General features: G+C 35.5%; 1 protein-coding gene across 1 annotated transcript in view; it reads left to right on the plus strand.

The window, feature by feature from the left end:
- EDIL3 (EGF like repeats and discoidin domains 3) overlaps nt 1-24,119 on the plus strand; it is a 396,558-nt gene that overhangs the window by 245,247 nt on the left and 127,192 nt on the right. The window contains exon 6 of the mRNA XM_008706378.2: nt 19,361-19,542. Coding sequence (XP_008704600.1) covers nt 19,361-19,542 — 182 coding nt within the window. The remainder of the gene's footprint in view (nt 1-19,360; nt 19,543-24,119) is intronic.

The following is a 24,119-nucleotide window of genomic DNA, read 5'->3' on the forward strand; positions in this document are numbered from 1 at the left end:
GGGGGGGGTGTCAATCTATTAACTTAGTGATGTTTTCACTAATATGAAACATCCGTTTCAAAGCATCAAAGTATTGTCATGAAACATAATTAAGACTATCTTTCAATTTAGTTCTTATGCCAGAATATACTTATACATAGGGTTATTTTAATCAATGTACGCTTTTCAGTCTCCTACAATGCTAACATTTATTTGATCTTCTTGCTTTAAGGAGGGTAAATTTGCACAGGTAGACTGGAATAAAAAAATGAAAATTACTAGTCATCTAATCTCCTAGATTTTTTTGCAGTATGACTGTGGCAATAGCGTTATGCTAGATGCTAAGTAAACTATCAAAATATATAACACAGTCCTTGATACTAAGATGTTTGTTGCTCTGAGATGCTTTCTCTGACTTTTTGATTACAGAAAAACACAGACCCATTCAATTTACCTTATTAAGAGAGCTATATTCAAGATTACATGTGAACCAAAACTGCAAAGAAGGCTTGTGTACTCCTTGGGCTTCTATCGTGCTTTCTCATTCTCTCTTTATTCCTGTTTCCAGATCTCTCATAGCATTTTTCTTTTCCCTGTGTTTTCTCTGTTTTCTTCTTTGCATGAATGATGAATTTCAACTTATCTAGTATTCCTCAGTTATAACAATATTTTTACTTGAGGTAGCTTTTTTAATGAATAATAAGTAGTGCAGTGGATTGTACATGAAAAGGTTACTTACAGCACAAAAAAGTAATCAGCTTATAAGTGTGCCTGAGAAGAAAAGCAATTCATTTAGTATATCTTAACTCTTCTTCCTTGCATAGCAAAATACCAGCTTTTTATACACATTTAACCTTTTGAGTAGTCAGGTGGATTTCATCATAGGCATTTAGGTGAGTTCATTCATTATGCAGAACACTACGAAAGTTCCCATAGAGCTATTAACTGCATTCCTCTTGTGTTCCTTCTAATTGTAAAAAGTAAAACAATTTTTTCATGTACTGGGGATAATGGCATTGCTAGAGTGAAAATATTTCTAAGTAATATATAAAATTTGGCCCAGTTAAGTGGATAAGCCAGTAATCAGAAAAAAAAAATTCATTTTCCCAGTCTTATGTTAAGGCTTTAGATTTTTATATTTTGATATGACCTGGAAGAAGTAATTATATAGTACCAGCTTAACTGTACCAACTATAGGACTGCCTGGTTGTAGTTCATTTGGTAATATCAGGAATACAGGAATAGGAGTTGCTTAAAAAAAACTGAAAAGATAAACTTTAAGAGAAAAATAAACAGAAATCATGTACATTTCCTCAATTCTAAAATATATGCCTTTTTATTTAAACATATTAACATCTCTGAAATTGGGATACATCTTAAAATCATTGGTATGTTAGTGGTACATAAGATAATGGTACACAGTAGTAAAAAATAATGGAATTTTTGTCTCACTGAAGTCTATTAAATTAATAGTAACATAGAAATTTAGGTAACATGACCATTCAAAAAATTTACTACTACAAGCATTTATAAGTTAAGCAATCCAAGTAATGATTTTTAAATCCAGAGAATACAAATATGGATTAACACTAAAGCAAGTGATGCATGAATTCAGGTTGTCCAATTGTATTTCCCTTAGTGAGTAGAAATTTACCATTATTTATGTTAGGCCATATGTGTAGAAGCCAATGTATCTGCCCACAGATTACCCTACCCAAATGTGGATATGTGTTTAGAATAATTTAAAATCAGTAAGATCATTACATGGGATTTCTCTTTCCCTCTCTCTCTCTCTCTTGCTCCCTCTTTCTCTCTCTCTCACACACACACTCTACCTTAATTAGGAAATACTTGTAATTCAAGTACCTTTTTCTAGGCACAATTACCTTTCAAGTTGTTTCTAGTGAGTATATCTGTGCGTTTAGCAATAGGTGATACCATCCCTGTTGTCCACTTGGAAAACTATTGATATTTCACTTATTTTGAATGACCCTTCCATGTTCCTTAGACATTTTTTATCTGATTATAAAAGTAGTACAGGTAGATAAAAGAATACTTGGAAAATATAAAATTAATATTTTAATTTCTTTTCCTTCTGAAATCGAGTCCATTTAAATCCATCACAGGTAGCAAAGACTACACATATAATATTTATTTGTTGTTACTGTATTGTTTCTGGCCTGTGTCTTCCATGTGCCTAGTTAGGTGAATCCCTTTTCAGATCTAAAGTCTTTCAAGAATAGATGTAGTTTCTTCAATGTATTTCCTTTCCCTGTTCCTGAAATACCTCTGTGGCTAAGTCTGGCATTTAATAAACCTGAACAGTTGAGTAGCTAAGATTTCTTTGAGTTTTTTGTTTGTTTGTTTGTTTGTCCATTTTATTTATTTAAGTAATCTCTACACCCAACATGGGGCTCAAACTCATGACCCCGAGATCAAGAGCTGCATGCTCCTCTGACTGAGCCAGCCAGGGGCCCCTTCTTTGAGTTTTTAATAAGAATTTGAGGGAGAGACACATAGATGCCTTCATCTGTTTTGATTAACAAAAAAATGGGAAGCAGATGATCACTTCTTTAAATATGATGAACAAACCACTAGATACATTTAATCCAAATTTAAACTGAGTTTTAAAAAAGAAAAGTATTAGAAAAATTTCTAGGATTGGTCTTACAGCTTTTAACAGCCTGTAAGTAAAATGGAGTGACTATTTTGCATTCTAGTCACAGCTTCTCTGCTCCCAAGAATATAATCATACATACAGTTTTTGAAATTCCAGGAACTGGCTAGCCAAGCAAATTGTCTACAAGGCTGCTTTTATTACTGGTTGAAATGAAAATTTTTTTCAGCCTTCCATCTTAATCAGCGGGTATTGATAAAAGTTAAAACCTGCAAAAATCATGTTTCAGTTAATAATTAATGTTATTAATTAGTCATGCTCACTAGAAATGGGAGTTAAAACTGAATTTTAAAATGATCGCAAGGTGTGTGGAATAAATATAATTGATTTATTTTCCTCATGTTTACTTTTTAATTTGTTGGCACAGATAATGAATCTTGGCTCTATATTAAAGTGAATATGACAGAAAGGAGAAAATACTGGGGAAATTCAAGTTTATGAGCATATGAATGTTTAATCGGTGTTTGCTTATTTGTTCTAAGGATTATTGTGCACCTAAAATACAAAGTTATTGGAAACAAAAGTTAATATCAACTATAGAAATAATACTGGGTTAGGACACAAAGTTCTTGATAGAGTGATGATAAAAATTTTGGAAATTATGCATTAACATTAACCTTTGTATTCTAAGTTAGACAAGGATACTTACCCAGATGCTAATTTCATGTTGGAAGATGTCAGCATTGAAAGCAATTGCTTCCACAGTTTATCCTGAGGCATTTGTTAAGTGGAGAAGAATGCCCTATGCTATAATTGGCTTTCTTATAAGTGAAAATATAAAAGGCAATCCTATATTGCAGCAAGAAAATAAATAGAGAGAGAGAGGGAAAATAAAGCTGTGGAAGTCCATGAGGTAGGCAGTTTGCCATAGTCTTCTGTGGATAAAGTTTTAAAATGATGCTAACTTTAAATTAGTTTCTACTAAGCTACTCTTAGTTGTATAATCACTTCGAACCTTCAAAGACCAAGGCATGAAATATAATGCCTCAGCCTTGCATGAAGAAGCTCAACATATATTTGTTAAATGTTGAATGCGTAGCCTATCCCAGTCCCCCACACCCCCCCTCCGTGTTGAACCTTCAGTCCACAAGTCGTGGCAGAAAAAATGATGAGGAACACAGAGTGAGTTAGGTCACTACTGCATATCTTTATAAACATGATGGCCGGGTTCCCTGCTCATCATTTTCATCACTTCTCCACACTGCTTAAGGCATAAAACAGAATGTCCCAGCACATTGTATCACAATGTTTATCATGACCCTTTGGTAATAGATACATCTGAGGCCAAATCCTTGCTCTTTGAATTTAGGGGAGTTACTTAACCTCTCTGGGCTTCAGTTGCCTCAATTAAAATTGAAAGTGAAACTACTATCCATTGGGTTATCTTGAGGCTGCAATGCCTGACATATTTTTCTTTGCAATACATATGTGCAGGGTTCATTTTTATTCTCCAGTAATGTCTGTGAGACAAAAAGAAATATCTATACCTTTGGAAGGGGAACAGAAAAGAATGGAATGTTCATCTAGAGGGAACTGCAGTGTTTAAATATTACTTCTCTCAGTTGTTAGAAGAATATTGGAAGTGGAAAACAGGTAACGTGAGCTTAAAGTAATAACAAGTAAAATACAGCAAGTGTTTGTGTTGCCAGATAGAGAATCACTCTAGAGAGGGATACTCTCAGTTATCACAAGCCTCAGATGAATTAACCAAATATGTTTTCAAGCACCTGTTACTAACAAGTACTATGGAAGATTCAGGCAATACATGGTCCAACAGATCGGACCCAATCTAGAAGAATTTCCAATCTACTGTGAAAGAAAGATTAATAAATTCATAAATGCATGAAAAAAGTTATTATTAAATACAAAGCTCTATCTATGATATAAGTATGCTTACAGTCTTTTTGGAACCCCGAATTGGCACAGTTAATTCTACTTGAGGGAAGGGTAGGACAGGGAATAAAATGACAGGGACATGAGCTGCAAAAATATTTCATATGCTGCCATCTAAGTAAGATTCAGTGCAAGATAAATTTCAAGCAGCCAGGAGGATGGCTTTTACTTTTTGTGCAATGTGGATCCACTGAAAGAAAATATAATCAAAAGGGTGAAATGGTCAGGTTTTCAGAAAGTTTATTCAGAATTTAATGTGTAGGATCAGTGAGCAGAACTCCGTCCAATAGAAGGCAGGCATATGGGCAATGAGACCTGAAGCTTTGATAGTACCCTGAATGAGACAAGAAAAGGCAAATAGGAGAATTGCTTAAGCGATGAAATTAGCCACAGGATTTAATAGCTAATGTAATGAGTAACATTTAAACATTTATTTACAGATCGATTTTAAAATACCAATTTGTGTTGTTTTGAAGCATTTTCCAGACAGAAACTTCTTTTTCTTATGAAATTTTTTAATAATAATTTTTTATTATGTAATATTAGTCACCATACAATACATCCTTAGTTTTTGATCTAGTGATCCATGATTCATTGTTTGTGTATAACACCCAGTGCTCCATGCAATACGTGCCCTCCTTAATACCCATCACCGGCCTATCCCAGTCCCCCACTTCCTCCCCTCTGAAGCCCTCAGTTTGTTTCCCAGAGTCCACAGTCTCTCATGGTTCATTCCCCCTTCTGTTTACCCCCCCTTCATTCTTCCCTTCCTTCTCCTACTGATCTTCCTGCTATTTCTTATGTTCCATAAATGAGTGAAACCATATGATAATTGTCTTTCTCTGCTTGACTTATTTCACTTAGCATAATCTCCTCCAGTCCCATCCATGTTGCTGCAAATGTTGGGTGATCATTCTTTCTTATGGCTGAATAATATTCCATTGTATACATGGACCACATCTTTTTAATCCAGTCATCTGTTGAAGGGTATCTCGGCTCCTTCCACAATTTAGCTATTGTGGACAATGCTGCTGTGAACATTGGGGTGCATATGGCCCTTCTCTTCACTACGTCTGTATCTTTGGGGTAAATACCCAGTAGTGCAATTGCTGGGTCATAGGGTAGCTCTATTTTTAACTTTTTAAGGGATCTCCACACTGTTTTCCAGAGTGGCTGTACCAACTTGCATTCCCACCAACAATGTAGGAGGGATCCCCTTTCTCCACATCATCTCCAAATTTGTTGTTTCTTGCCTTGTCAATTTTTGCCATTCTAATTGGCATAAGGTGGTGTCTCAATGTGGTTTTGATTTGAATTTCCCTGATGGCTAATGATTTTGAACATTTTTTCATGTGTCATTTGTATGACTTCATTGGAAAAGTGTCTGTTCGTATCTTCTGCCCATTTTTTGATTTGATTATTTGTTTCTCGTGTATCGAATTTGAGAAGTTCTTTATAGATCTTGGATACCAGTCTTCTATCCATAGTCCAGACAGAAACTTCTGAAACACCTACTCGTGTTTTCAGTTCTCACTCTTTGCAACCGTAAGACAGACGATAATGAAGCAAGAAAGTTGGAGGGTTAGACCCAGACCCTCAAAGGCTTATCAGTGCCCAGGGTGTAACGACTGGGGTGATGCCATCTTTCTAATCTAATGCCTTCTCTAGACTCCAGGACAGTGTCATTCTAAGTTGTTAAGACAGCTTGCTGTACTCAGGAGACTGTAGACCCATCTCCTCTTTCTCTGTCACTTGTCGGTACACACTGAGTGAGGACTCACTAGCAGTCTTTCTGCTAAAATTTAGACCCCTGAGGAATACAGTTGTTTATTATTACCGTTATTCTACTACTGATTTATTTTTCATATTCTTCAACTTAGTGCTTACTGTATTTAACCCTTAACAGCTTTCAGAGAGTGAAATCAAGCTTTAAAAAGATCACATTCATTACATTTCTCTGACAAAGGGCCATATGTAAATAAATTATGCCCTGGTTTCAGGTGGTCAAATTATCTTTGTTTTCTAATTCTACTGATCTGTTTTCAGTAAGAAAAAAATTTCCCTTTTTCAGTTAAGAGGGCATTTGGCTATCTCCAAGAAGAAAGCAACAGAAGAGTCAAGAATTTTTAATAGTGTTTATCCCTCAAAGTGGAATCTCTAGTCATGAATAAGTAATTAGTAGTGAGAAAGAAAAACAACATTTCTTAGGTGATTCCATGTAGTGGCATCTGTGTGATCTGAGAGAGTTAAAAACAAAACAAAACAAAAAAACCCAGAACCCTGAACTCAGGTGTTGTTAAACAACTGTTATAATAAAGATAAGATCCTTACAGAAGTAGTGTTTTATCAAGCTTCCCTTTATCCCCTTTTCAACCAGTGGTAGCCTAGCATTAGGCACTACTGAGGTTGATGACTTGAGGAGAAGGAAACTGCAAAAGAAGAAATAATCACTCAGTTCTTCGAAGATTTTAAGTGCATATTTGCCGCCCTGCTGACTTCTGTGCAAAATGTAACTTGCGCTTCTTTATATGGAACAAATAAGCCAGAATGTTTTATGGCATCACCTGAAGTTTTTTATCATGTGCTTTTGGCAACCCCTGTGCAAAGACGTACATTTCCTGAGTTTATCATACATTTCTTTTTTTTTCTTCTGAAACTGTCTCTTCATTTTATTTTTTTTATACGACACTGCATAAGAAACCAGTATTCATGCGTGGTTTTCTTATATCTCAAAATCAGATCAGGAACAGAGTTAGCTGGGTGCTAAGGGCATTTTGTGATTTTTTTTCCCCTAAAAATCCCCTTTATGCCCTTGGAAACCTGAAACAATGAATATTAACTTTCCTCTCACATTGTTTGGAAAAATAAGTCATGGTGAAACAGAAAAGGTTATGCCGAAGATAGAGGAACTAGGTATTATTCAATTTGGGGGGAAATGGTTTGTTACTTTACTCTCAGTTATGGAGTTGAGGAAATGAAATTTCTTTGATTACTGAAACAAAATTGCCACCAGCTAAAACTCCATCTCCATCTAACCTAAAGATAGGATTACTCGGATATTAAATTGGGCAAGAAACTTGATTATAAAGGCGCTTTTCAGAGTTGTAATCTGGTTTATCAAAGTGTTAATACGAGATTTTTCCATGGGAGATCCCCATTTTGTACCACAATGAAGAAAAGTGCCTGCCAGACAAAGACCTATTTTAAGAAGAGATTATTTAATTAGTTATTTTTATTTCCAGTGAGTCTGGCAATATACTGTGGGGAATCACTTAGTTTTCATTCATTAAAGAAGCAGTAGTTTGTATTTCCCCCAGGCAGAGATTTGTCTGACAATTTGAATGCTTTGGTGACAGAAATATCTGATGATGAATATGATATTAAGGAGACGCCAAGTGACATGGCATTTTGAATCATTTTCAGTAACTGCTCATGATTAATAATTGTGCTCATGTATGTATTTTAATTTTTATTAAAGAACATTTTGCATGGGAAATGGGAGTAGATGTTCTACTCTTCTTTTCTTTCTTGAATAAGAAGTACATGCATATAAAACCTGGCTGTACCAGTAATGTACGTTGAAACCTCGGGTCTCCAGGTGGACACAGTGGAAGTCAGTCTTCTCCCATCCATGCCTTTTACCTCACTTTTGCTTTATAACAATAAAATAGCAATAACAACAATGTAAGAGCTACCACTCACTAAGGACATATTGACTGCCATATAGTTGACTATGTGCTTACCCTATATTGTTTCCAATTTATGGAACAAACCTAAGGTGGATGGTGTTATTCTCCTTGTAATACAATTAGCTCACAATTTCATACTTTGCTGTAGATTGGTATCACCCAGATTTGTTAAAATATGGATATCTGGAACTGCGTTTTCCGTCATACCCGTATCCAAAATTGCCCCAAAGAGCAGTTTTGATGAACCGCTGTAATAGAAAATTTCCCAAGACTCAGTAAGTCACTTTATGTACATCACAAGTCACCAGTATATTACACTTAATTATTACCATAATTATTTCCCAAATAAATTACTTATATTTGTAAATTGCATGATCTTTTGAAATTGTGTACCTTTAAATCTATTAATACAAAGCAAGTATTTCTATTTCCTTCTTAATCTTTGCAGTTTTAGCTGAGCGAATAACTTTTGAAAGTATGAAGGTACCAAAAATATGTTATGATAACCCCCTGCCTGAGCACTTTGTAGTTCACATAGTCATTTCTCTTTTCTGTAGCAAAAGAGAATTTGGGTAATTGAGGAATACTATTCAGCTAATGAAATATTTTCTTACTAAGGCAAGGTAAAGTATGTATCTCTGGTTCTATTTTTGGGCAATTTATCCTTCCTGTATATTAAAAATAGTAGTTATAGCCTGCTGTTACAAGACTATTGAGTTATAATATAACTGCTTTTCCTATTTTTGAAGTATATAATGAAAGTGAAGGATTCCTTGGAAAAGCAAGTCAGTATTTTCTTCATTTGTACAGATTTTTTAGAAATGATAATAATTCTTCCGTCTCTCTTTTGGGTTAATGACTTTGCATTATTTTACATGTGTGATTTGATGGCCCTTACCTGATTCCTAGTTAATTTTGTATATACTAGGGTGGTGAGCTATCCAACATCATAAGATGGAAGCTTCTGGAGAACCTAGTCTTCTATCTAATTTCAAAATTAGAGAAACAGTAAATTCTCTTTTAATTAAAAGCTTAAGGAAAAGCATGACATTCTAGTTTTGAGGGCAGCCATAGGATTATTTGTAGTTTTAAAACCTTATATTTGTCATGTATTTTAATACAAGTTTATAGGAAACATATTTATTTACTTAATCATTAGTCTGAACTACATAACAATAATGTATTCTGTTGGAACATACCAGAAAATAGCAATTTATCTCATTATGGATATTTTGTTGAACACAGCTAATATTCTTTACTCATTTCAGCAGCTGAAGATTTAAATCCAGATTTAAGATTTTTAAATACCTCTGCTTTTTTTAAATGTATGTATTCATTATTACGTAGCTCTAATACCAAGTTTAGAAGTTATTTTTTCTACAAATGTTGCCAGCAAAAACGAGCATTTAACCTGAACACTGCATGATATCGGGGTCTACTTTATTATTACACACAATAAATTTGAAAAGAAGCAAATATTAAATTGTCTATTTTAATAGGCTGGCCCATATTCATTACATTATAAAACAGATCTAGTATGAATGAATCTCTATTGAATGAGAGATAATGCATGAAAAGTTTTTACAGGTTTGTCATAAAATTGTTGCTCTATTAAATTCTCCTAGAATGTTCTTTCCATAAAATTCATAAAGTATCTTTGTTTTAATAGCTTTACATTTGCTCTGTTTAAAATCCTATGTTGAATTTTCCCCTTCAGAACTGCTGAAGCAATTGCAAATACTGTATGCAAAGCCTTTGTGATACTTTATTCTCTAGGAATGTTTAATTAGTAAATGCGTATATCAAGAATTCATCTTCTGTCCTCATTCTTTACTGGAATTTTTAGTTTCCTTCCCTAACTCCAATACCTCTCTGACTATATGGGAATTATCTATTTATTTTCTATATGACAAACATTTCTTTGTATTTTTAGGAGTGAATGCATTATGTAGAAGTCTCTAGAATTCAAAGAACCCAATCACCTACTACACATTTCCTTGGTTCTGTTTTGCTCTCTATCCTTTGTTCCAGCTACTTTCCAAAGTGTTCTAGCATTAGAGACGGCTCACTGACATATCTTGCCATCTGCAGTGGCTTCCCATTTAAATTCTTGGATATCTTTTGACCTCTGGAACACCGAGACTTCATACGTGACCTGAGATGGCATCCAGTGTGAAAAAAAACATAACCACATTGCATGGTAAAAATGGCTAGATAGCTGATAATTTGATTTGGGATTATGATTTATCTCTAAAATAAAAATCAGTGGTTGACATGCCAAGAATATATCTTTGCAACAAAACATCTGAGGCAGTGCCTTGCAGTATTTCTCCTGATACACATTCACCAACAAAAGCTTAAAAGAGGTAAATAACTTAAAAGCATAGGGATATGTCTTCTGCATAGCAGTGTTTGAATATTTACATTTGGTATTCAACTCAAGTTTCTTGAAGCAACAGAATCCTACCTTTAGCATTTTACCTTGGCGTTTATACCCCTTTTTAGCTCTTTCCTGTGCAGATGTATGTTTTGTCAGAAGGCAAGAATAGGTATACATCTGCAGGTTTTTGAATTGCAGGCTTTTGACTCTACAGACAAATGTTTCATCAAACCATGTTGTTATCTTCGTAGTTGGTAGAAGATGAATTGTGCAGTTTAAGTGGAAGCCTGAGAACAAGTTACTGAAGTCTTGCCTGGCTGCAAAAGTGCATTCAGCAGTTGAAAAGCCCATATGTTTTTCTCATTTGAGAGAATGCATCTTAAGCAAACTAAAACACATTCTACTTGCTATAGCAACATTATTCACTGCATTAGGATGATAATCTTCTGAGACTTTGTTGACTTTTGTGAACTTTCTCAGTAAGAATTCTGGCCTGTAAATATTAAAGTCTGTAGGCCCTTCTATTTAAATAACACCATCATTCTGCATCAGTATTCCCAAAAATTGGCATTCCTATTCTAATTTAGCTTATTCATGGTTTTAATTTTTTCCTCAATTCAAAACAATTAATTTAAGCAGATAATATATCATAATTGACTTGAGATACCACAGCGTGAAGAAAAGCATAACCACATTTTACAAGAAAATAGCTAGATGGCTGATAATTGAATTTGTAACTTTACAAATGCTGGTTTTGATTTCAAACATCGTTATTTCCTCTACTTTTAAAAGCCGGTTCTTGTATAGTTTCAAGCATCCCAGCAGACCAAGAAAACCTTTCTGGTTTTAACACCCACCCAGTATATTGAATCTTTAGAGAGATAATATCTACGTTCAGAAAATTAATTCAATTTCAAGAAAGGAAGAGAAGTGGTTCCAAAAAGCAATGATTTGTTTTCATTTACTTTAGCTCATGATAACTGAGAACTGCCAATTTATAAGGCACTGTGCTTAGTGCTTTGGAAACATAAATAATACAAAAGGCATGGTTTCTACCTTTAAGATCTATATTATCTAAGAAGAAAAAATATGCACAGATAGTTGTTGCTTATCATTTTACCTGGAAACCTCTGAGCTTTCCAATATGGAAAATAATAGAATACAGTTTCTGTTGAATAGAGAAAATTCTTTAGCGGCCACATATCACAGAATCATCTTCTAGATTGTGACTCAGAGAAATGACCTTTTCTCTAACGTGCCCATACATCTTATGTGCCATCCAAATAAACATAACTAATTTTTGAAAACTGTTTTTATGACTTTGTAATTCCTAGTTTTTCTAATCAAGGTTACTATGGCCACATGTGAAGTTTATGCCCTTTATATGAAGAAGCAGAGTTTGGGTGTGGAAAGAAACAAACATCACCAAATGGGGTTTCAACTCTAAGTTCTTTGAAGGTGGTTACTCCCAGTGCCATGACCAGAGGCCAACCCCCGGGGTCCGGAGAGGGTGTCACGGGAATTTGTGAATGACAGATAGAGGGAAGGCTATGTTGTGCATATTCACATTCTCACACTGTGTCCAGAGAGCTCCTTTGACACCTCGCCAGTCTCCTACAACCAGACCAGTGCATCCAAGCCCTAGCCCTGAGATCAACCTTTCTTATACTTCCTGTCTTCATTTCCTCTCTTGCCTTCTGACACCACTCCCCAGGAGCAGAAAAAAAATGATAGCCTGAGAGAAATCAGAGCAAATGTGTGGGAGGTTAGGTGAGAAGTCTCACCAGAAAAAGAAAAAGAAAAAAGAAATCTTCAGGGCTTCTTTTAACCCCCAGGCCACAGTGTGAGGAATAGTGGCCTTGACCTCCCCCTCACCAATTTAGAGCCCGGTCTGAAGACAGCTCTTAAAATAAAAGAAATGCTAGGAATAAAGGAAAGGCCGTGGTCCAGGGGGAACAGAGGGAGGTAAATGCTTGAATCAGCATTAATTCCTGTAGTATTGGAGGTCCTCAGTAATCCATTCGCTGGGGCTTGTGTTCAGCACAATCATCGTGCTATGCTAAGCACAGCAAACAACTCACACTCCTATGAGAAGATGAGATGCTCAGAGGAAAAGAGGACTGGAGATGTTTAAAGGAGATTTGTTTCTAACATGGCTTTAATTTGAAATCCTTTTCATTCTGAAGATGTCTGGATATTGAGATAGAGCAAATGAAAGCAGTGCATTCCTGTTACGGATTCAGCCGTGCATCTCACTTATTTGAAAGGCTTAATCAGCACACTCAGGAACAAGATGTGAGACATCTTGAGGCACTGCTTACTGTCAGCTGCAAGATCAATAAAACGCAGACGCCGTTCTTTGCCACACTCCAGAGAATGAGTGTGCAGAGTGAGAAGGACTCACTTTGAGACTGTTTTATTTACACCGACTTGGCCAAGGCAGGGAAGTTGCTCTGGGGAGGGCACCGGAGGCTTGGCCCTAGCTGGCCCAGCTGTTCTTGCTCAACCTGCCAGGTGACATTACCCACTTGCCCGGAGTTAGTCTGAGCAGCAGGGCTCGGGTCAGAAGGCATTTGCAGGCCGCTCAGGCTATTCAATCAAAGCGGTTATTTTAACCGACTATGTAAATGGTGCCTAAAAGCCTCTGGTAATCAATGGTGATTGGACTCATTAATTTAGGATTATTGTTAAACCTGACAAAAGTAAGCACAATACTAAAGACGCATAAACACAGATCTAGCAGCCTGGAAATGAGGACTACTGTATTCTGTTGCTGTAATTGGCACTGATCAAATTGCCACTGGGCCCACCTTAGGGATAACGGTGGACAGATTTTAGAAATACCCAGTTGCTGTCTGGCAACTAGTTGAAAGCACAGTAACTCACTTGACTGTCAGTGCATTTTTTTTCATTAGTAAAGAAGTACTCTTCTTCACTCGGCATACAAATAATTTCCAAAGGAGGCCTCTATGTCTGTGTACTCTTGAGAGAATAGGTGACATTATTTTTTTAATTTAAAATTGAATTGTGCAAATAAAAGGTTACAATATTACCTGTAATTTTTGCCTTTTATCTTTCTTGTTTATTTTAAAAGATTAGCTCCCTCTGCAAATATTTATTAAGTGTCTGGTAAGATCAAGGCTTACCGCTCGTACCAAGAGGGATATAATCCCTACCTGCAAAGGGGCTCCCTGTTTCGTGAGACAACAGATGTACATACACAATACATGTGAATGCGTTGTGGGGCAGGGAAGTTCTGGGTATGGCTTGAGCATAGAAGCAGGTTTTCACTTTTCAGTCCTGTCCCTGCAGCTTGATTGATGGGGGTGTAGCCCAGTGGGGTCTGCATGGCAGCAGCAGGTGGGACAAAAGCAGGTCCTCCCCAGTTCAGTCCGGCAGCAAGAATAACATTTGATAAAATTTTAAGGGAGGTATTTGATCCAACGGTGTTATTTGTGAGACATGGGCAATCCCAGCTAAAGGGGGCACTGGCTCTACTGTCTGGCATCTTTGAAGATACTGCATTTCTCTCCTCTACCCAACATTTCATTATTACCAGCTCTGCCCAACTTTCCTTCTGAAATTCTTTGAACTCTTCCTCTTTTTCATCCCTGTTTCAGACCTGCATCCTTTCGTACCTGAACAATTGTAGTAGCTTGCTATTCAGCCATAATTTTTCCCCTCTTAAATCTTCCCTCTACTGTACAGCAGGAATGATGGATATTAAATGAAAATATGACCATAGTTAGAATCCTTCAAAAACACCCAGCAAGTTCACTCAGCAAGCTCTTCAGCAAAATAATCGAGGGTCTCTCTATTTCTTCACTTTATCCCTCAACAATCCCTGCCCCCACCCACCTTGGTCTAGGGGTACTGAACTGCCTCTGCTTCCTCAACCATACCAGGCTGTTTCCTGTCTCTATGTCTTCCTTCTTCACTGTGCTAGCTCCCACCCTTTTCCTGGAAATCCTTCCCTGAGCCCCGGCTGCTTTCTGATTCAGTATCTGCCATAATATTAAAATGTGTTTTATTTCTGTATGTGTCTCCCCCACTGGACTGAAAACTCCTTGAGGAAACCGGTGCACAATAGCCCAGCTCCTGCTTCTCACTCACTCAGAGAAAGACTTGGTGTCACCTCTCAGAAAGGCCATTTCTGACCACCTGACACACCTTCACTGTTTCACCTTTTTTTCCTTTACTTATCACTCTATGATATTTCTTGTTTGTTCAGGTTTTGTTTACAGTTTTTCTCCCCACTAGAATATGAACTTTTTGAGAGCTGAGGTCTTTTCTGCTTTGTTCATCCTTATATTGCCACCGCCTAGAAAAGTCCCTAGTATATAGTAAGCCTTTAATAAATATGCATTTTTCAAACCAAATTAAATGGGGGATTGATGGATGGATGGGCACATAGTGAGAAGTCAATAAATTAGTTGGAACTGAATTAGCCTAGCTCTATTAGATTAGCAGTATATAGGCCAATAATGGTAGCAGGTTCATTTATTAACACCTTACGGGACACAGACCACCACAGAACTTCAGTATTTACTTCTGTGACTCACTGCCATCAGCTCCCGCCCATTGTTTTAATGTATCCCACTTTGGGAAAGATCTGTCATATCCTAATGCCAGTAGTGACATTCTACATGTTTCCTTCATGTTAATTTCTTATTCTCTCTCTCCTGGGATAAGTACGCATCCTCCATATAAAATAACAGCAGAAGCAAAAGATCCAGAATCAACTTTTGAAGAATTACTGAACTCTTCACTCTATCAATTGATATTTTGTTCGTGAAGGAAGCAGAGAATTGGCTCCAATTCCAGACTCATTTTTTACAAGTTTAACTTCCCTTGCCACCAGCTTCCTCACTGATGAAATAAGCGTGGTAACCTTTTTTTCTTGTAGTCTTCTTTTGAAGAGGTGAGAAAATACTTGTGAATGCTCTTTCCAAACTTCAGAATGCTCATCTAATATGTTGTTCATCAATTATTATTTCATATTTATCCCCTGTTTGTTGATAATGATGACTACATATACCTCCATATGGTCTGCCTTTTAAGCATCTTACTCTTCACTGCGTAAGGTCACTTAATCTTAGGTGTATAATCATTTGCATTCTGAATTGCAACTCCTTCATTAGTTTTTATAACTGTTGAAGTTAATAGGACATTGGGGAAGTGAATAGCACAGGCAAAAGGAAATTGGATTGTGAACTTTTTGTTATGATGACATCCATTTGATTGTGATCCAAATGATTAGTGAAGAAGAGCTGCTTTGTGACAACTTTGAGTGTGACATGAAGTATAAGCCTTGGATTTGCTTATTCGTTTACTGTTTAGAGAAAAATAGCCCCCAGTACCGACATGCATCACATATCATTTAAACTCTTTCTGTGTGCTGACCACCATGGCCACCTAAGGATGTAACACTGTGTAAGACGCAGGGGCTGCTCCAGAGAAGCCAGAAGTCCAGCATCACCTCCATCATTTGCTCTAAAGAGAAGCAGGCAAGTGGCTGTACAGAACCAAGATCATTCTTTTTTAACAGTTTATAGTTACAGAGGAAGAGCACCTTTTACCTCATATTACCTGAGAGCTAGTGAATTAGGTGTCATCATAACCCCAATTTTTTTTTCATATTTTATTTAAATTCTAGTTAGTTAACATACAGGGCACTATTGTTTTCAGGAGTAGAATTCACTGATTCATCACTTGCATATGACACCCAGTGCCCATCATAACAAGTGCCCTCCTGAATGCCCATCACCCATCCAGCCCATCCCCCACCCACCTCCCTCTGTCAACCCTCAGTTTGTTCTCTATTGTTAAGAGTCTTTATGGTTTGTTTCCCCGCTCTCTCTCTTCTGTTTTCCCTTCCCCTATGTTCATCTGTTTTGTTTCTTAAATTCCACATATGAGAGAAATCGTATGGTATATTTCTTTCTCTGACTGACTTATTTTGCTTAGCATGATACACTCTAGCTCCACGTCATTGCAAATTATAACCCCAATATTTAATTGGAGGAAATACTGAGGACCACTAGCCAGTAAGGAAGTAAGCTGATACTTCACAGACACATGCTTCATTCAAGAACACCACACATAATCATGTTTCTTCTGCTGGGCTTTTCAGATTGGCAACATACAGTATTTAAGTGAATCTTGTAAAAATTTATTTCTTAAAAAAATGTGGAATTGCAGACTGAGAAAAGAAATACTAATAAATTTGACATCACAGCAATAAGATAGCTCATGTAAAAATACTTTGTAAGCTGTGAAGCCCTATAAAAATATAACATGTCACTTCATATTTTTTGGATTATGATTTATTTCAGTGAATGTGTAGTGAGGGCATAACAAAGATTGGGAGTCATATGACAGAGCAAAAAAGATATTTGTGTATATATATATATATATATACACACACACAAATATATTTTTTACTTGTTCATTGGTATTTGACTTAGCTGATAATGCAACAGTTCCTGGCCACTGTGTCTGCTGACATGTTAATTAATAAGTGGCAGTTGGTAGGTTAAGAGTACCAATGAAGTGGACTTACTGAATAGTGTGGCTTGAGGTCTAATCTCTCTCTTTTAAAATGGTTACAGATTTGGTGAAAATGTCCAGTTCAGCATAAGGTCGTTGGAAGTACACACCTAAATGGTATAGAGTTCTTCCTAAGGCTATCATGTAGTTTAATTAATACATTAAACTAAATTAAGTTAAATTAAACCTGGCTCTCTCTGCTGTTCCACTGACTGGCCTACAATAATCGATCTCTCTACCTGCTGCATTTTCCCTTCCAAACATTGCACAAATCAAGGACAAGGATGCTTGAGACTCCTTTAATGGCGATATTCTCAAAAAGCTAGCCTCCTGTGGTTGTCTAAAATCAAAGCATCATCATGAATTTCTCTTAGTGCTTTTATGAAGTCTGTAAAGATCTTGAAGTTTAAAATGGAAAGCAACACAAGAATCCAAAGGCTCAACATCTGAGTTTTGGGGGTTCATTTTTTTGAAATGTGAAAATCAGATTATTATCTATCCTAATACTGCAGTTCTAAAAATGAATGGCTTCTTAAGTTAATGACTTCAAAGTGATACAGTACATCTTCCTAAAGGTAAATGATTTACCAGTTATCAATTACAAAGGTGCAATTTTTGCTCTATTGATGCCATCTTTACTAATAAAGTCTGATTAAGATGATTAGTTATCCACATATTTCCATCCATTTTATAAGAAGTGTTTCAAGATTTTAAAGCCTTGGAGAAATATTAGTAGGCAATGTGATTAGAGCTACTTATTCTCTGAACATGAAATAGAAAAGAGAAACATGTTTATGCTTAATGAAAGAATGGTTACCAACGAGAAACATCTTTGTAACTTTTAAAAATATTATAATACAATTGTAAAATTCTTTCTTTCGTATTTCCATCCTCAATCTAAGTGTAAACATTTAATTACCAACAAATATTGACCTTCAATATTAGTTAAAACCCAACATATGCTTGGTGACAATCACTGATCAAGTTGACTTACATACATACTGACAATTCATAATGGCAGCATGCTCCTTTCATATTTTGAGGAATTCTGATAAATTAGTATAGTATATTTTATAACAAGATTATCATATACATATTGAATTTGCTAAAAAGTTGAATATTAAATGTATAACTAAAATTAAGAAAACTAGGTATTACTTTTCATTTTATCATAATATTACTTATTCTGAATTTTCAAAACTGAATTTAAAATAAATGTAGTTTGTGGTGAAATTTTATGAAATAAAAAATTCAAATATATATAAAAATATATTTACTTTTTAGATGCATTTACCGTCATTTCTAATTTTAAAATCTAAATGCATTTGATATCTGAGAACATATTTGAATTATATTATGCCTTAATATTAGAATATAAAAATTTTATTAAGAAATTTTTCTTGTTTCCAAGTTGCAAATTTAAAGAAATATTTTAAAAAGAGAATTAAAATGTAAGTGCAAAATATCTATATGTATCATTGTGAATTTTGAATTTAAAATATTATAAATATTTTAATATCTTGATTTACTTACAGTGTACATAAGTTATGTATAATGTCAGGGAGTTTACCTGCTTACTTCATAAAAATAATCTGTCTACATGTTTTCTATTACTTATAGCATGCTACAAGCTATTATTATTAAATGCTGACAGATTTGCACTTTGCCCTTTTTGTTGGAAGCATACCTGATGATGTTTATAAAAATTTAAGTTAAAAAAATTTATAGTAATGAGAAATGCTGAGTCAGTATAAAAATGATTTCGACATAAAACTCAGATTCAGGCTGGTCAAGAAATAACGGATCAAGGATATTTATTGAGGGTTTACAATTTATGAGGTATGCTAATTTCTGAAAACATAAAATATGAGATAGGCCCTTTAAGGGCATTACACTTTCGTTGATGTGATTGACAGCCAAGGGATGACAGTGCATAATGCGGAGGCCTGATGCGGAAGGGCGGTATCTGCCGAGGTGCCACACTCAAAGCAAAGGAAGAAGAATGTCATGAGGAGGAAGAATTATTTTCTTCCTGTGGAGTTCAATGTCAGATCTGTAAAGTAGGTGGGGCTCAAAAGGCATGATGGTACAAATTAAATTTATTTTAAAAATATCTCCTGTCAAATCTAACAGCCACATTTTGAGAATGAATTCTTCCTGATACATTCACATCTTTTCCTGATTTGTTCCCAGAATGTTCGGGCCCATTGGGAATTGAAGGCGGAATCATATCAAATCAGCAAATCACAGCTTCCTCTACCCACCGAGCTCTTTTTGGACTCCAGAAGTGGTATCCCTACTATGCACGTCTCAATAAGAAGGGGCTGATAAATGCGTGGACAGCTGCAGAAAACGACAGATGGCCATGGATTCAGGTAGCACATGGGATGGGGTCAAGGTGACTGCCAAGGAATGACCAGAATCATTTCAGAAAGAATACAAGTCAGAGCCCAAAGTGTGACTTTTCTTTATGGTCAGAGGACAGGATGATTTAGTTGAGTCCAAATGGGGTATAAAAATCTGAAACTGTGGGATATCTGGACATTGACTGAAAAGTGCATTAAGAGGGTTAAAAATGTTGAAATTCTTGGGCTATAAATATTACTATTTTAAGGTACATATCAAAGAAGAAGGTTTTTACATAGGCTATGTGTTCATTAGTACTGTGTTAACATTTAACAGCAACTTCTGACACTTGGAGAAAGTAAAAATTGCATCTTTTCTTTCTGTCTCGAAATCGGTTTGCAGCATGTAACATGTATAATAGATGATAAGAAAACCTAAAATGCCGTCAGCACCTTCTTTCAGTAGCTGAGAATGTTTCAGTTCCTACCGTTTTATTTATTATCAGCGGCCAGCTTTTTTTTTAAAACAGAAAAAAACAAGATATACCAAGATAGTAAATGATTTCCCTAAAATGAGATGGATGGTAGTAATAGCAGAACCTTCTATTTTATCCAGTTAAATGCTTTTTGATGACTTAACTGAAGGGAGACAGTAAACTACATATTAGGAGGACAGAAAAGGCAATTAGACCATGATTTCTGTGAAAGGTTATACCTCTGTTGGGGAGAGTACATTAAAAATATCTAGCAAGTCATTGATGTGTGCCGAAGAGAAGGAAACCCAGGTTTAGTGGAAGACATAATTAATTATCATGAAAAAGCCTTAGGGGAGAATAGTTTTTTAGGTGGGCCTCGGAAAATGGCTTTCAATAGACACTAAAAATCTATGGGACAGCATGATCAAAGACACTAGGTGAGACTCAGGGGAACATCATATAGAAAATCATGACTCGTGTATAGAGGAACATGTATCTAATTAAGTGTGTGAGTTAAGTATGTGTGAAGAGTCATACATACTAAAAGATTTGGAGCTTATTCCAAGGAGCTATTACAGAATTTTGATTTATTAGTTGAGCTATTTTGTTTACTATATAGTTTGAGTCGGGGTAATTTTTAATGTGGAAATCCATGATTTGACATTATTAGGTGCAATGTACAGGGATTGCTTTACAGAAATTTAATAGAATGAGAAACTGATTGATGGCCAAGTAACATGACTTCCTTACCTTAGGAACTGGGCTGAAATCTCCTTCAGATATTTCCTTTGTTCAGGTTTCTTATGAATTTTTATATATCCTACCTACATACCTTTCTTTTATCTATATGGCTCCATGTGGTTACCTGATATTGTTTTGCTTTATGCATTTATTTTTGCATGCATTTGCAGAAATCCCTTCTTAAATTACTCTTGATTTTTCTTTTTCTTTTTTTTTTTAAAGATTTTATTTATTTATTTGACAGAGAGAGACAGCCAGCGAGAGAGGGAACACAAGCAGGGGGAGTGGGAGAGGAAGAAGCAGGCTCCTAGCGGAGAAGCCTGATGTGGGGCTTGATCCCAGAACTCCAGGATCACCCCCGGAGCCAAAGGCAGACACTTAACTACTGCACCACCCAGGCGCCCCTACACTTGATTTTTCTAATCTGTAGCTACATGTGCAAAGAGAATTCCAGATAATGAACACGGCATATCTATACAGTTTTGATCCCAGAGTAATGAAGATAAAATTAAGGCTCAGAATAGATGAAGGACAACAAAAACTGCTTATCTTTTATTGTTAAAAATCGTTGCAAAGACCATTTTTTTAAATGGTCTGTTATGATTTGTGGGATTGCAATCATGATAAAACTCTGGGAATTAAGATTTGTAGCAGAAATGGCAGAACGATGTGAGACGATGTCACAAGATTGCATCGGGGTTTCTGTTTGGCAAATTATGTTCGCAAGCTTCAGTCATTGCCACGTTTCAATAAACCATAAATAACATATTTTACAATGTTTTCGCTGAGAAACACCTTATTAGCGTTTCATGCCCTGACTTTTCACTTACTTTGTCCCAGTTTATTGCCTACTTAACTTACACATCACTCTGCCTTTCATTAACTTTAAGTTCTCTTTATCCTTAATTATAGGTAGAGATAACCTCAATGGAACAGGACATTGGTTGACTCTTAGAGAAATTTAGATTAAATATGACTTTGTTAAGTGGAATAATTTATTTTATTCATTTTTTAAGTAGAATAATGTAATACCTCTTATTTTTAAGGGGGTCTATCATTATTACTTTTTTATTGTTATTATTTTGCATTTAGTCTGAAGATGATAATGAACTCTCAGAGAAAAGCAATATAAGTAAATAAAAAGGCTTTTATATTAAATGAAAAAGCCTGTGTATAATGGAGAGAAAACTGAAAATTCTCAATTGTCATTTTAATAGGTATTCTGAGATTATGTTCAAAGTTATTATGTTACTGTATTCTTTCATAACATCTTATTTTCTAAGTTATTTGTTTAAAAGAATAAGTGTATCCCTTTCTTAAAGGAAAATCATATCTAAGAGGCTCTGGGAAGTCGACTCATGTACCTAATTTTCTGTCTGAGCATTATTAATTTCCCTTGTCACTTCTTTTGTTTATACTCAGTACTTCAAATGAAACATTTGAGTACTTTGCTTAAACTCACTTATAATGAGCACAGTATTCCCCTAATCTTTCAGGTGTATGACACACATACACTAATTAGTATTCAGTTCCATTTTCTTCCTTGTCTAGGTGAAATAAAAATTGAAATTGCCATTTTAAATGTACACACTCAGTGGGCAATTATCGAGAGCACCACAATGTTTCTAATTGGTTTTGGATTTCAAGGGTTAGTGCAATAAATACAGTTAAACAAAACCTTTTTCTCCCCATTTTCAAGTTTTTCTGACCTTATATTCCTTACCTACATTCTTTTTTCCAACTAATAACCACCACATTGAACACTGACTATTCACTAGCATTTTGGAATGTCAGTTTCTCTTTCTGACTAATGTATTAGAAATAGCAACTTTGTATAATTATGGAAATATGTCTTAGGTTATCTTATATAAAAATGTGTAAGTTTATTTAATTCTTCTGGGTACTTTGCTAACTGACTAAGATCTGAAGATGACTATTTGCTATTTATTTTTAAAGATAATTCTTTTATATTCATTATTTTTCTTTTATAGATACGGGCAGTAAAATATTATTTTTTTGATTTCTGAGTTGATTTGTTTTATGCGTATACATTCTTTCTAGAATGCATATGCGTTACATTTCCAGCTAGTCATTTATTCATCCATGCAACAAACATTTACTAAATGACTGTCTCCGTGGCAGTCTCTGCTCTACTAGGCACTAGAAGAAAGACAGCACTTTCCTTCCAGATGTTCTGAATCTAGGGGTACCTGGGTGGGCAGTTGGTTAAGCGGCCATCTCTGGATTTCAGCTTAGGTCATGATCGGAGGGTCCTGGGATTGAACCCTACATTGAGCCCCCCCGTCAGACTCCATGCTTAGTGGGGAGTCTGGTTGAAGATTCTCTCTCTGCCTCTCCCCCTGCTCTCACTCTCTCTCTAAAATAAATAAATAAATAAATAAATAAATAAATAAATAAATAATTCTTTAAAAAAAAAAAAAGATGTTCTGAATCCAGCATATAGTAAAGTAAACAAGGTAAATATAACAATAAAGTATATATACCCTGGTCTTACATCCTCTGCTAACCCTTTCATTTGAACCATAATATTTTATTATATTTGAACAGCCTATTCTAATAAAACTTTTGTTAAATGGAAAAGCTGGTTTAGCATAATATTTAAAGAACATGAGGAGAGGAATTCACACTACACTAGGTATTACATAGCTGTATTATTATATGCTGATCTGTTTGATGGGTATACCAAAGCGAGGCCATAATTTTCCTTTGAAAGTTAATTTACCAGTAGTAGTGTCAGTACAAGTATTTTATCACTGAGAAAAATAGGCTTTGATCTTTCCCTTTTAAATAATTCATTATTCTCTAAAAAAATATGAATATGATCTCAATATGTTCCTTTTCTATATGCCACAAAGTTTGTGTGTGGGGAGAGATCATTACTTCTCAAACTTTAATGTGCACAGGAATCTTTTGGGTCACTGGGTAAAAATAGAAACCTCTGGATTGCCTCTCAGACCTACTGCAGGTCATCAGCAGACTACATTGAAAAAACATGTCTCATCGGCTCATTAAGCCTGGGTTGGGACTGCCTGAGGTACATTAAAAAATAAATAAATAAAATTAAAATAGCACTTTTGCTTGATGATCTGGGCTCTTTGTTGTTGGAACCGCAAGTAGTGATAACTATATGGGGTAGAAAGAGAGGAAAGAATGGTGAAGAAAAATGAGGAAGGATAATGAGAACTGTGTGACCCACGAAAGTTCTCTAAACTGGATGGAGGCAGAACCATGTTAGTTATCTTAAGGCAGAAGTGCACCCAGCTTTAGCAGCAGTTCATAGCAGGCATTATTCATTAGTCATAAAGTCTTTAAGAATTTTCAGCAACTACTATTCCTAAATGGCTATAGATTCTTTGTGGTTGGAAATTT

Source organism: Ursus maritimus, unplaced genomic scaffold, assembly GCF_017311325.1.
Source record: "Ursus maritimus isolate PB19 unplaced genomic scaffold, ASM1731132v1 scaffold_5, whole genome shotgun sequence".
Classification (NCBI taxonomy): domain Eukaryota; kingdom Metazoa; phylum Chordata; class Mammalia; order Carnivora; family Ursidae; genus Ursus; species Ursus maritimus.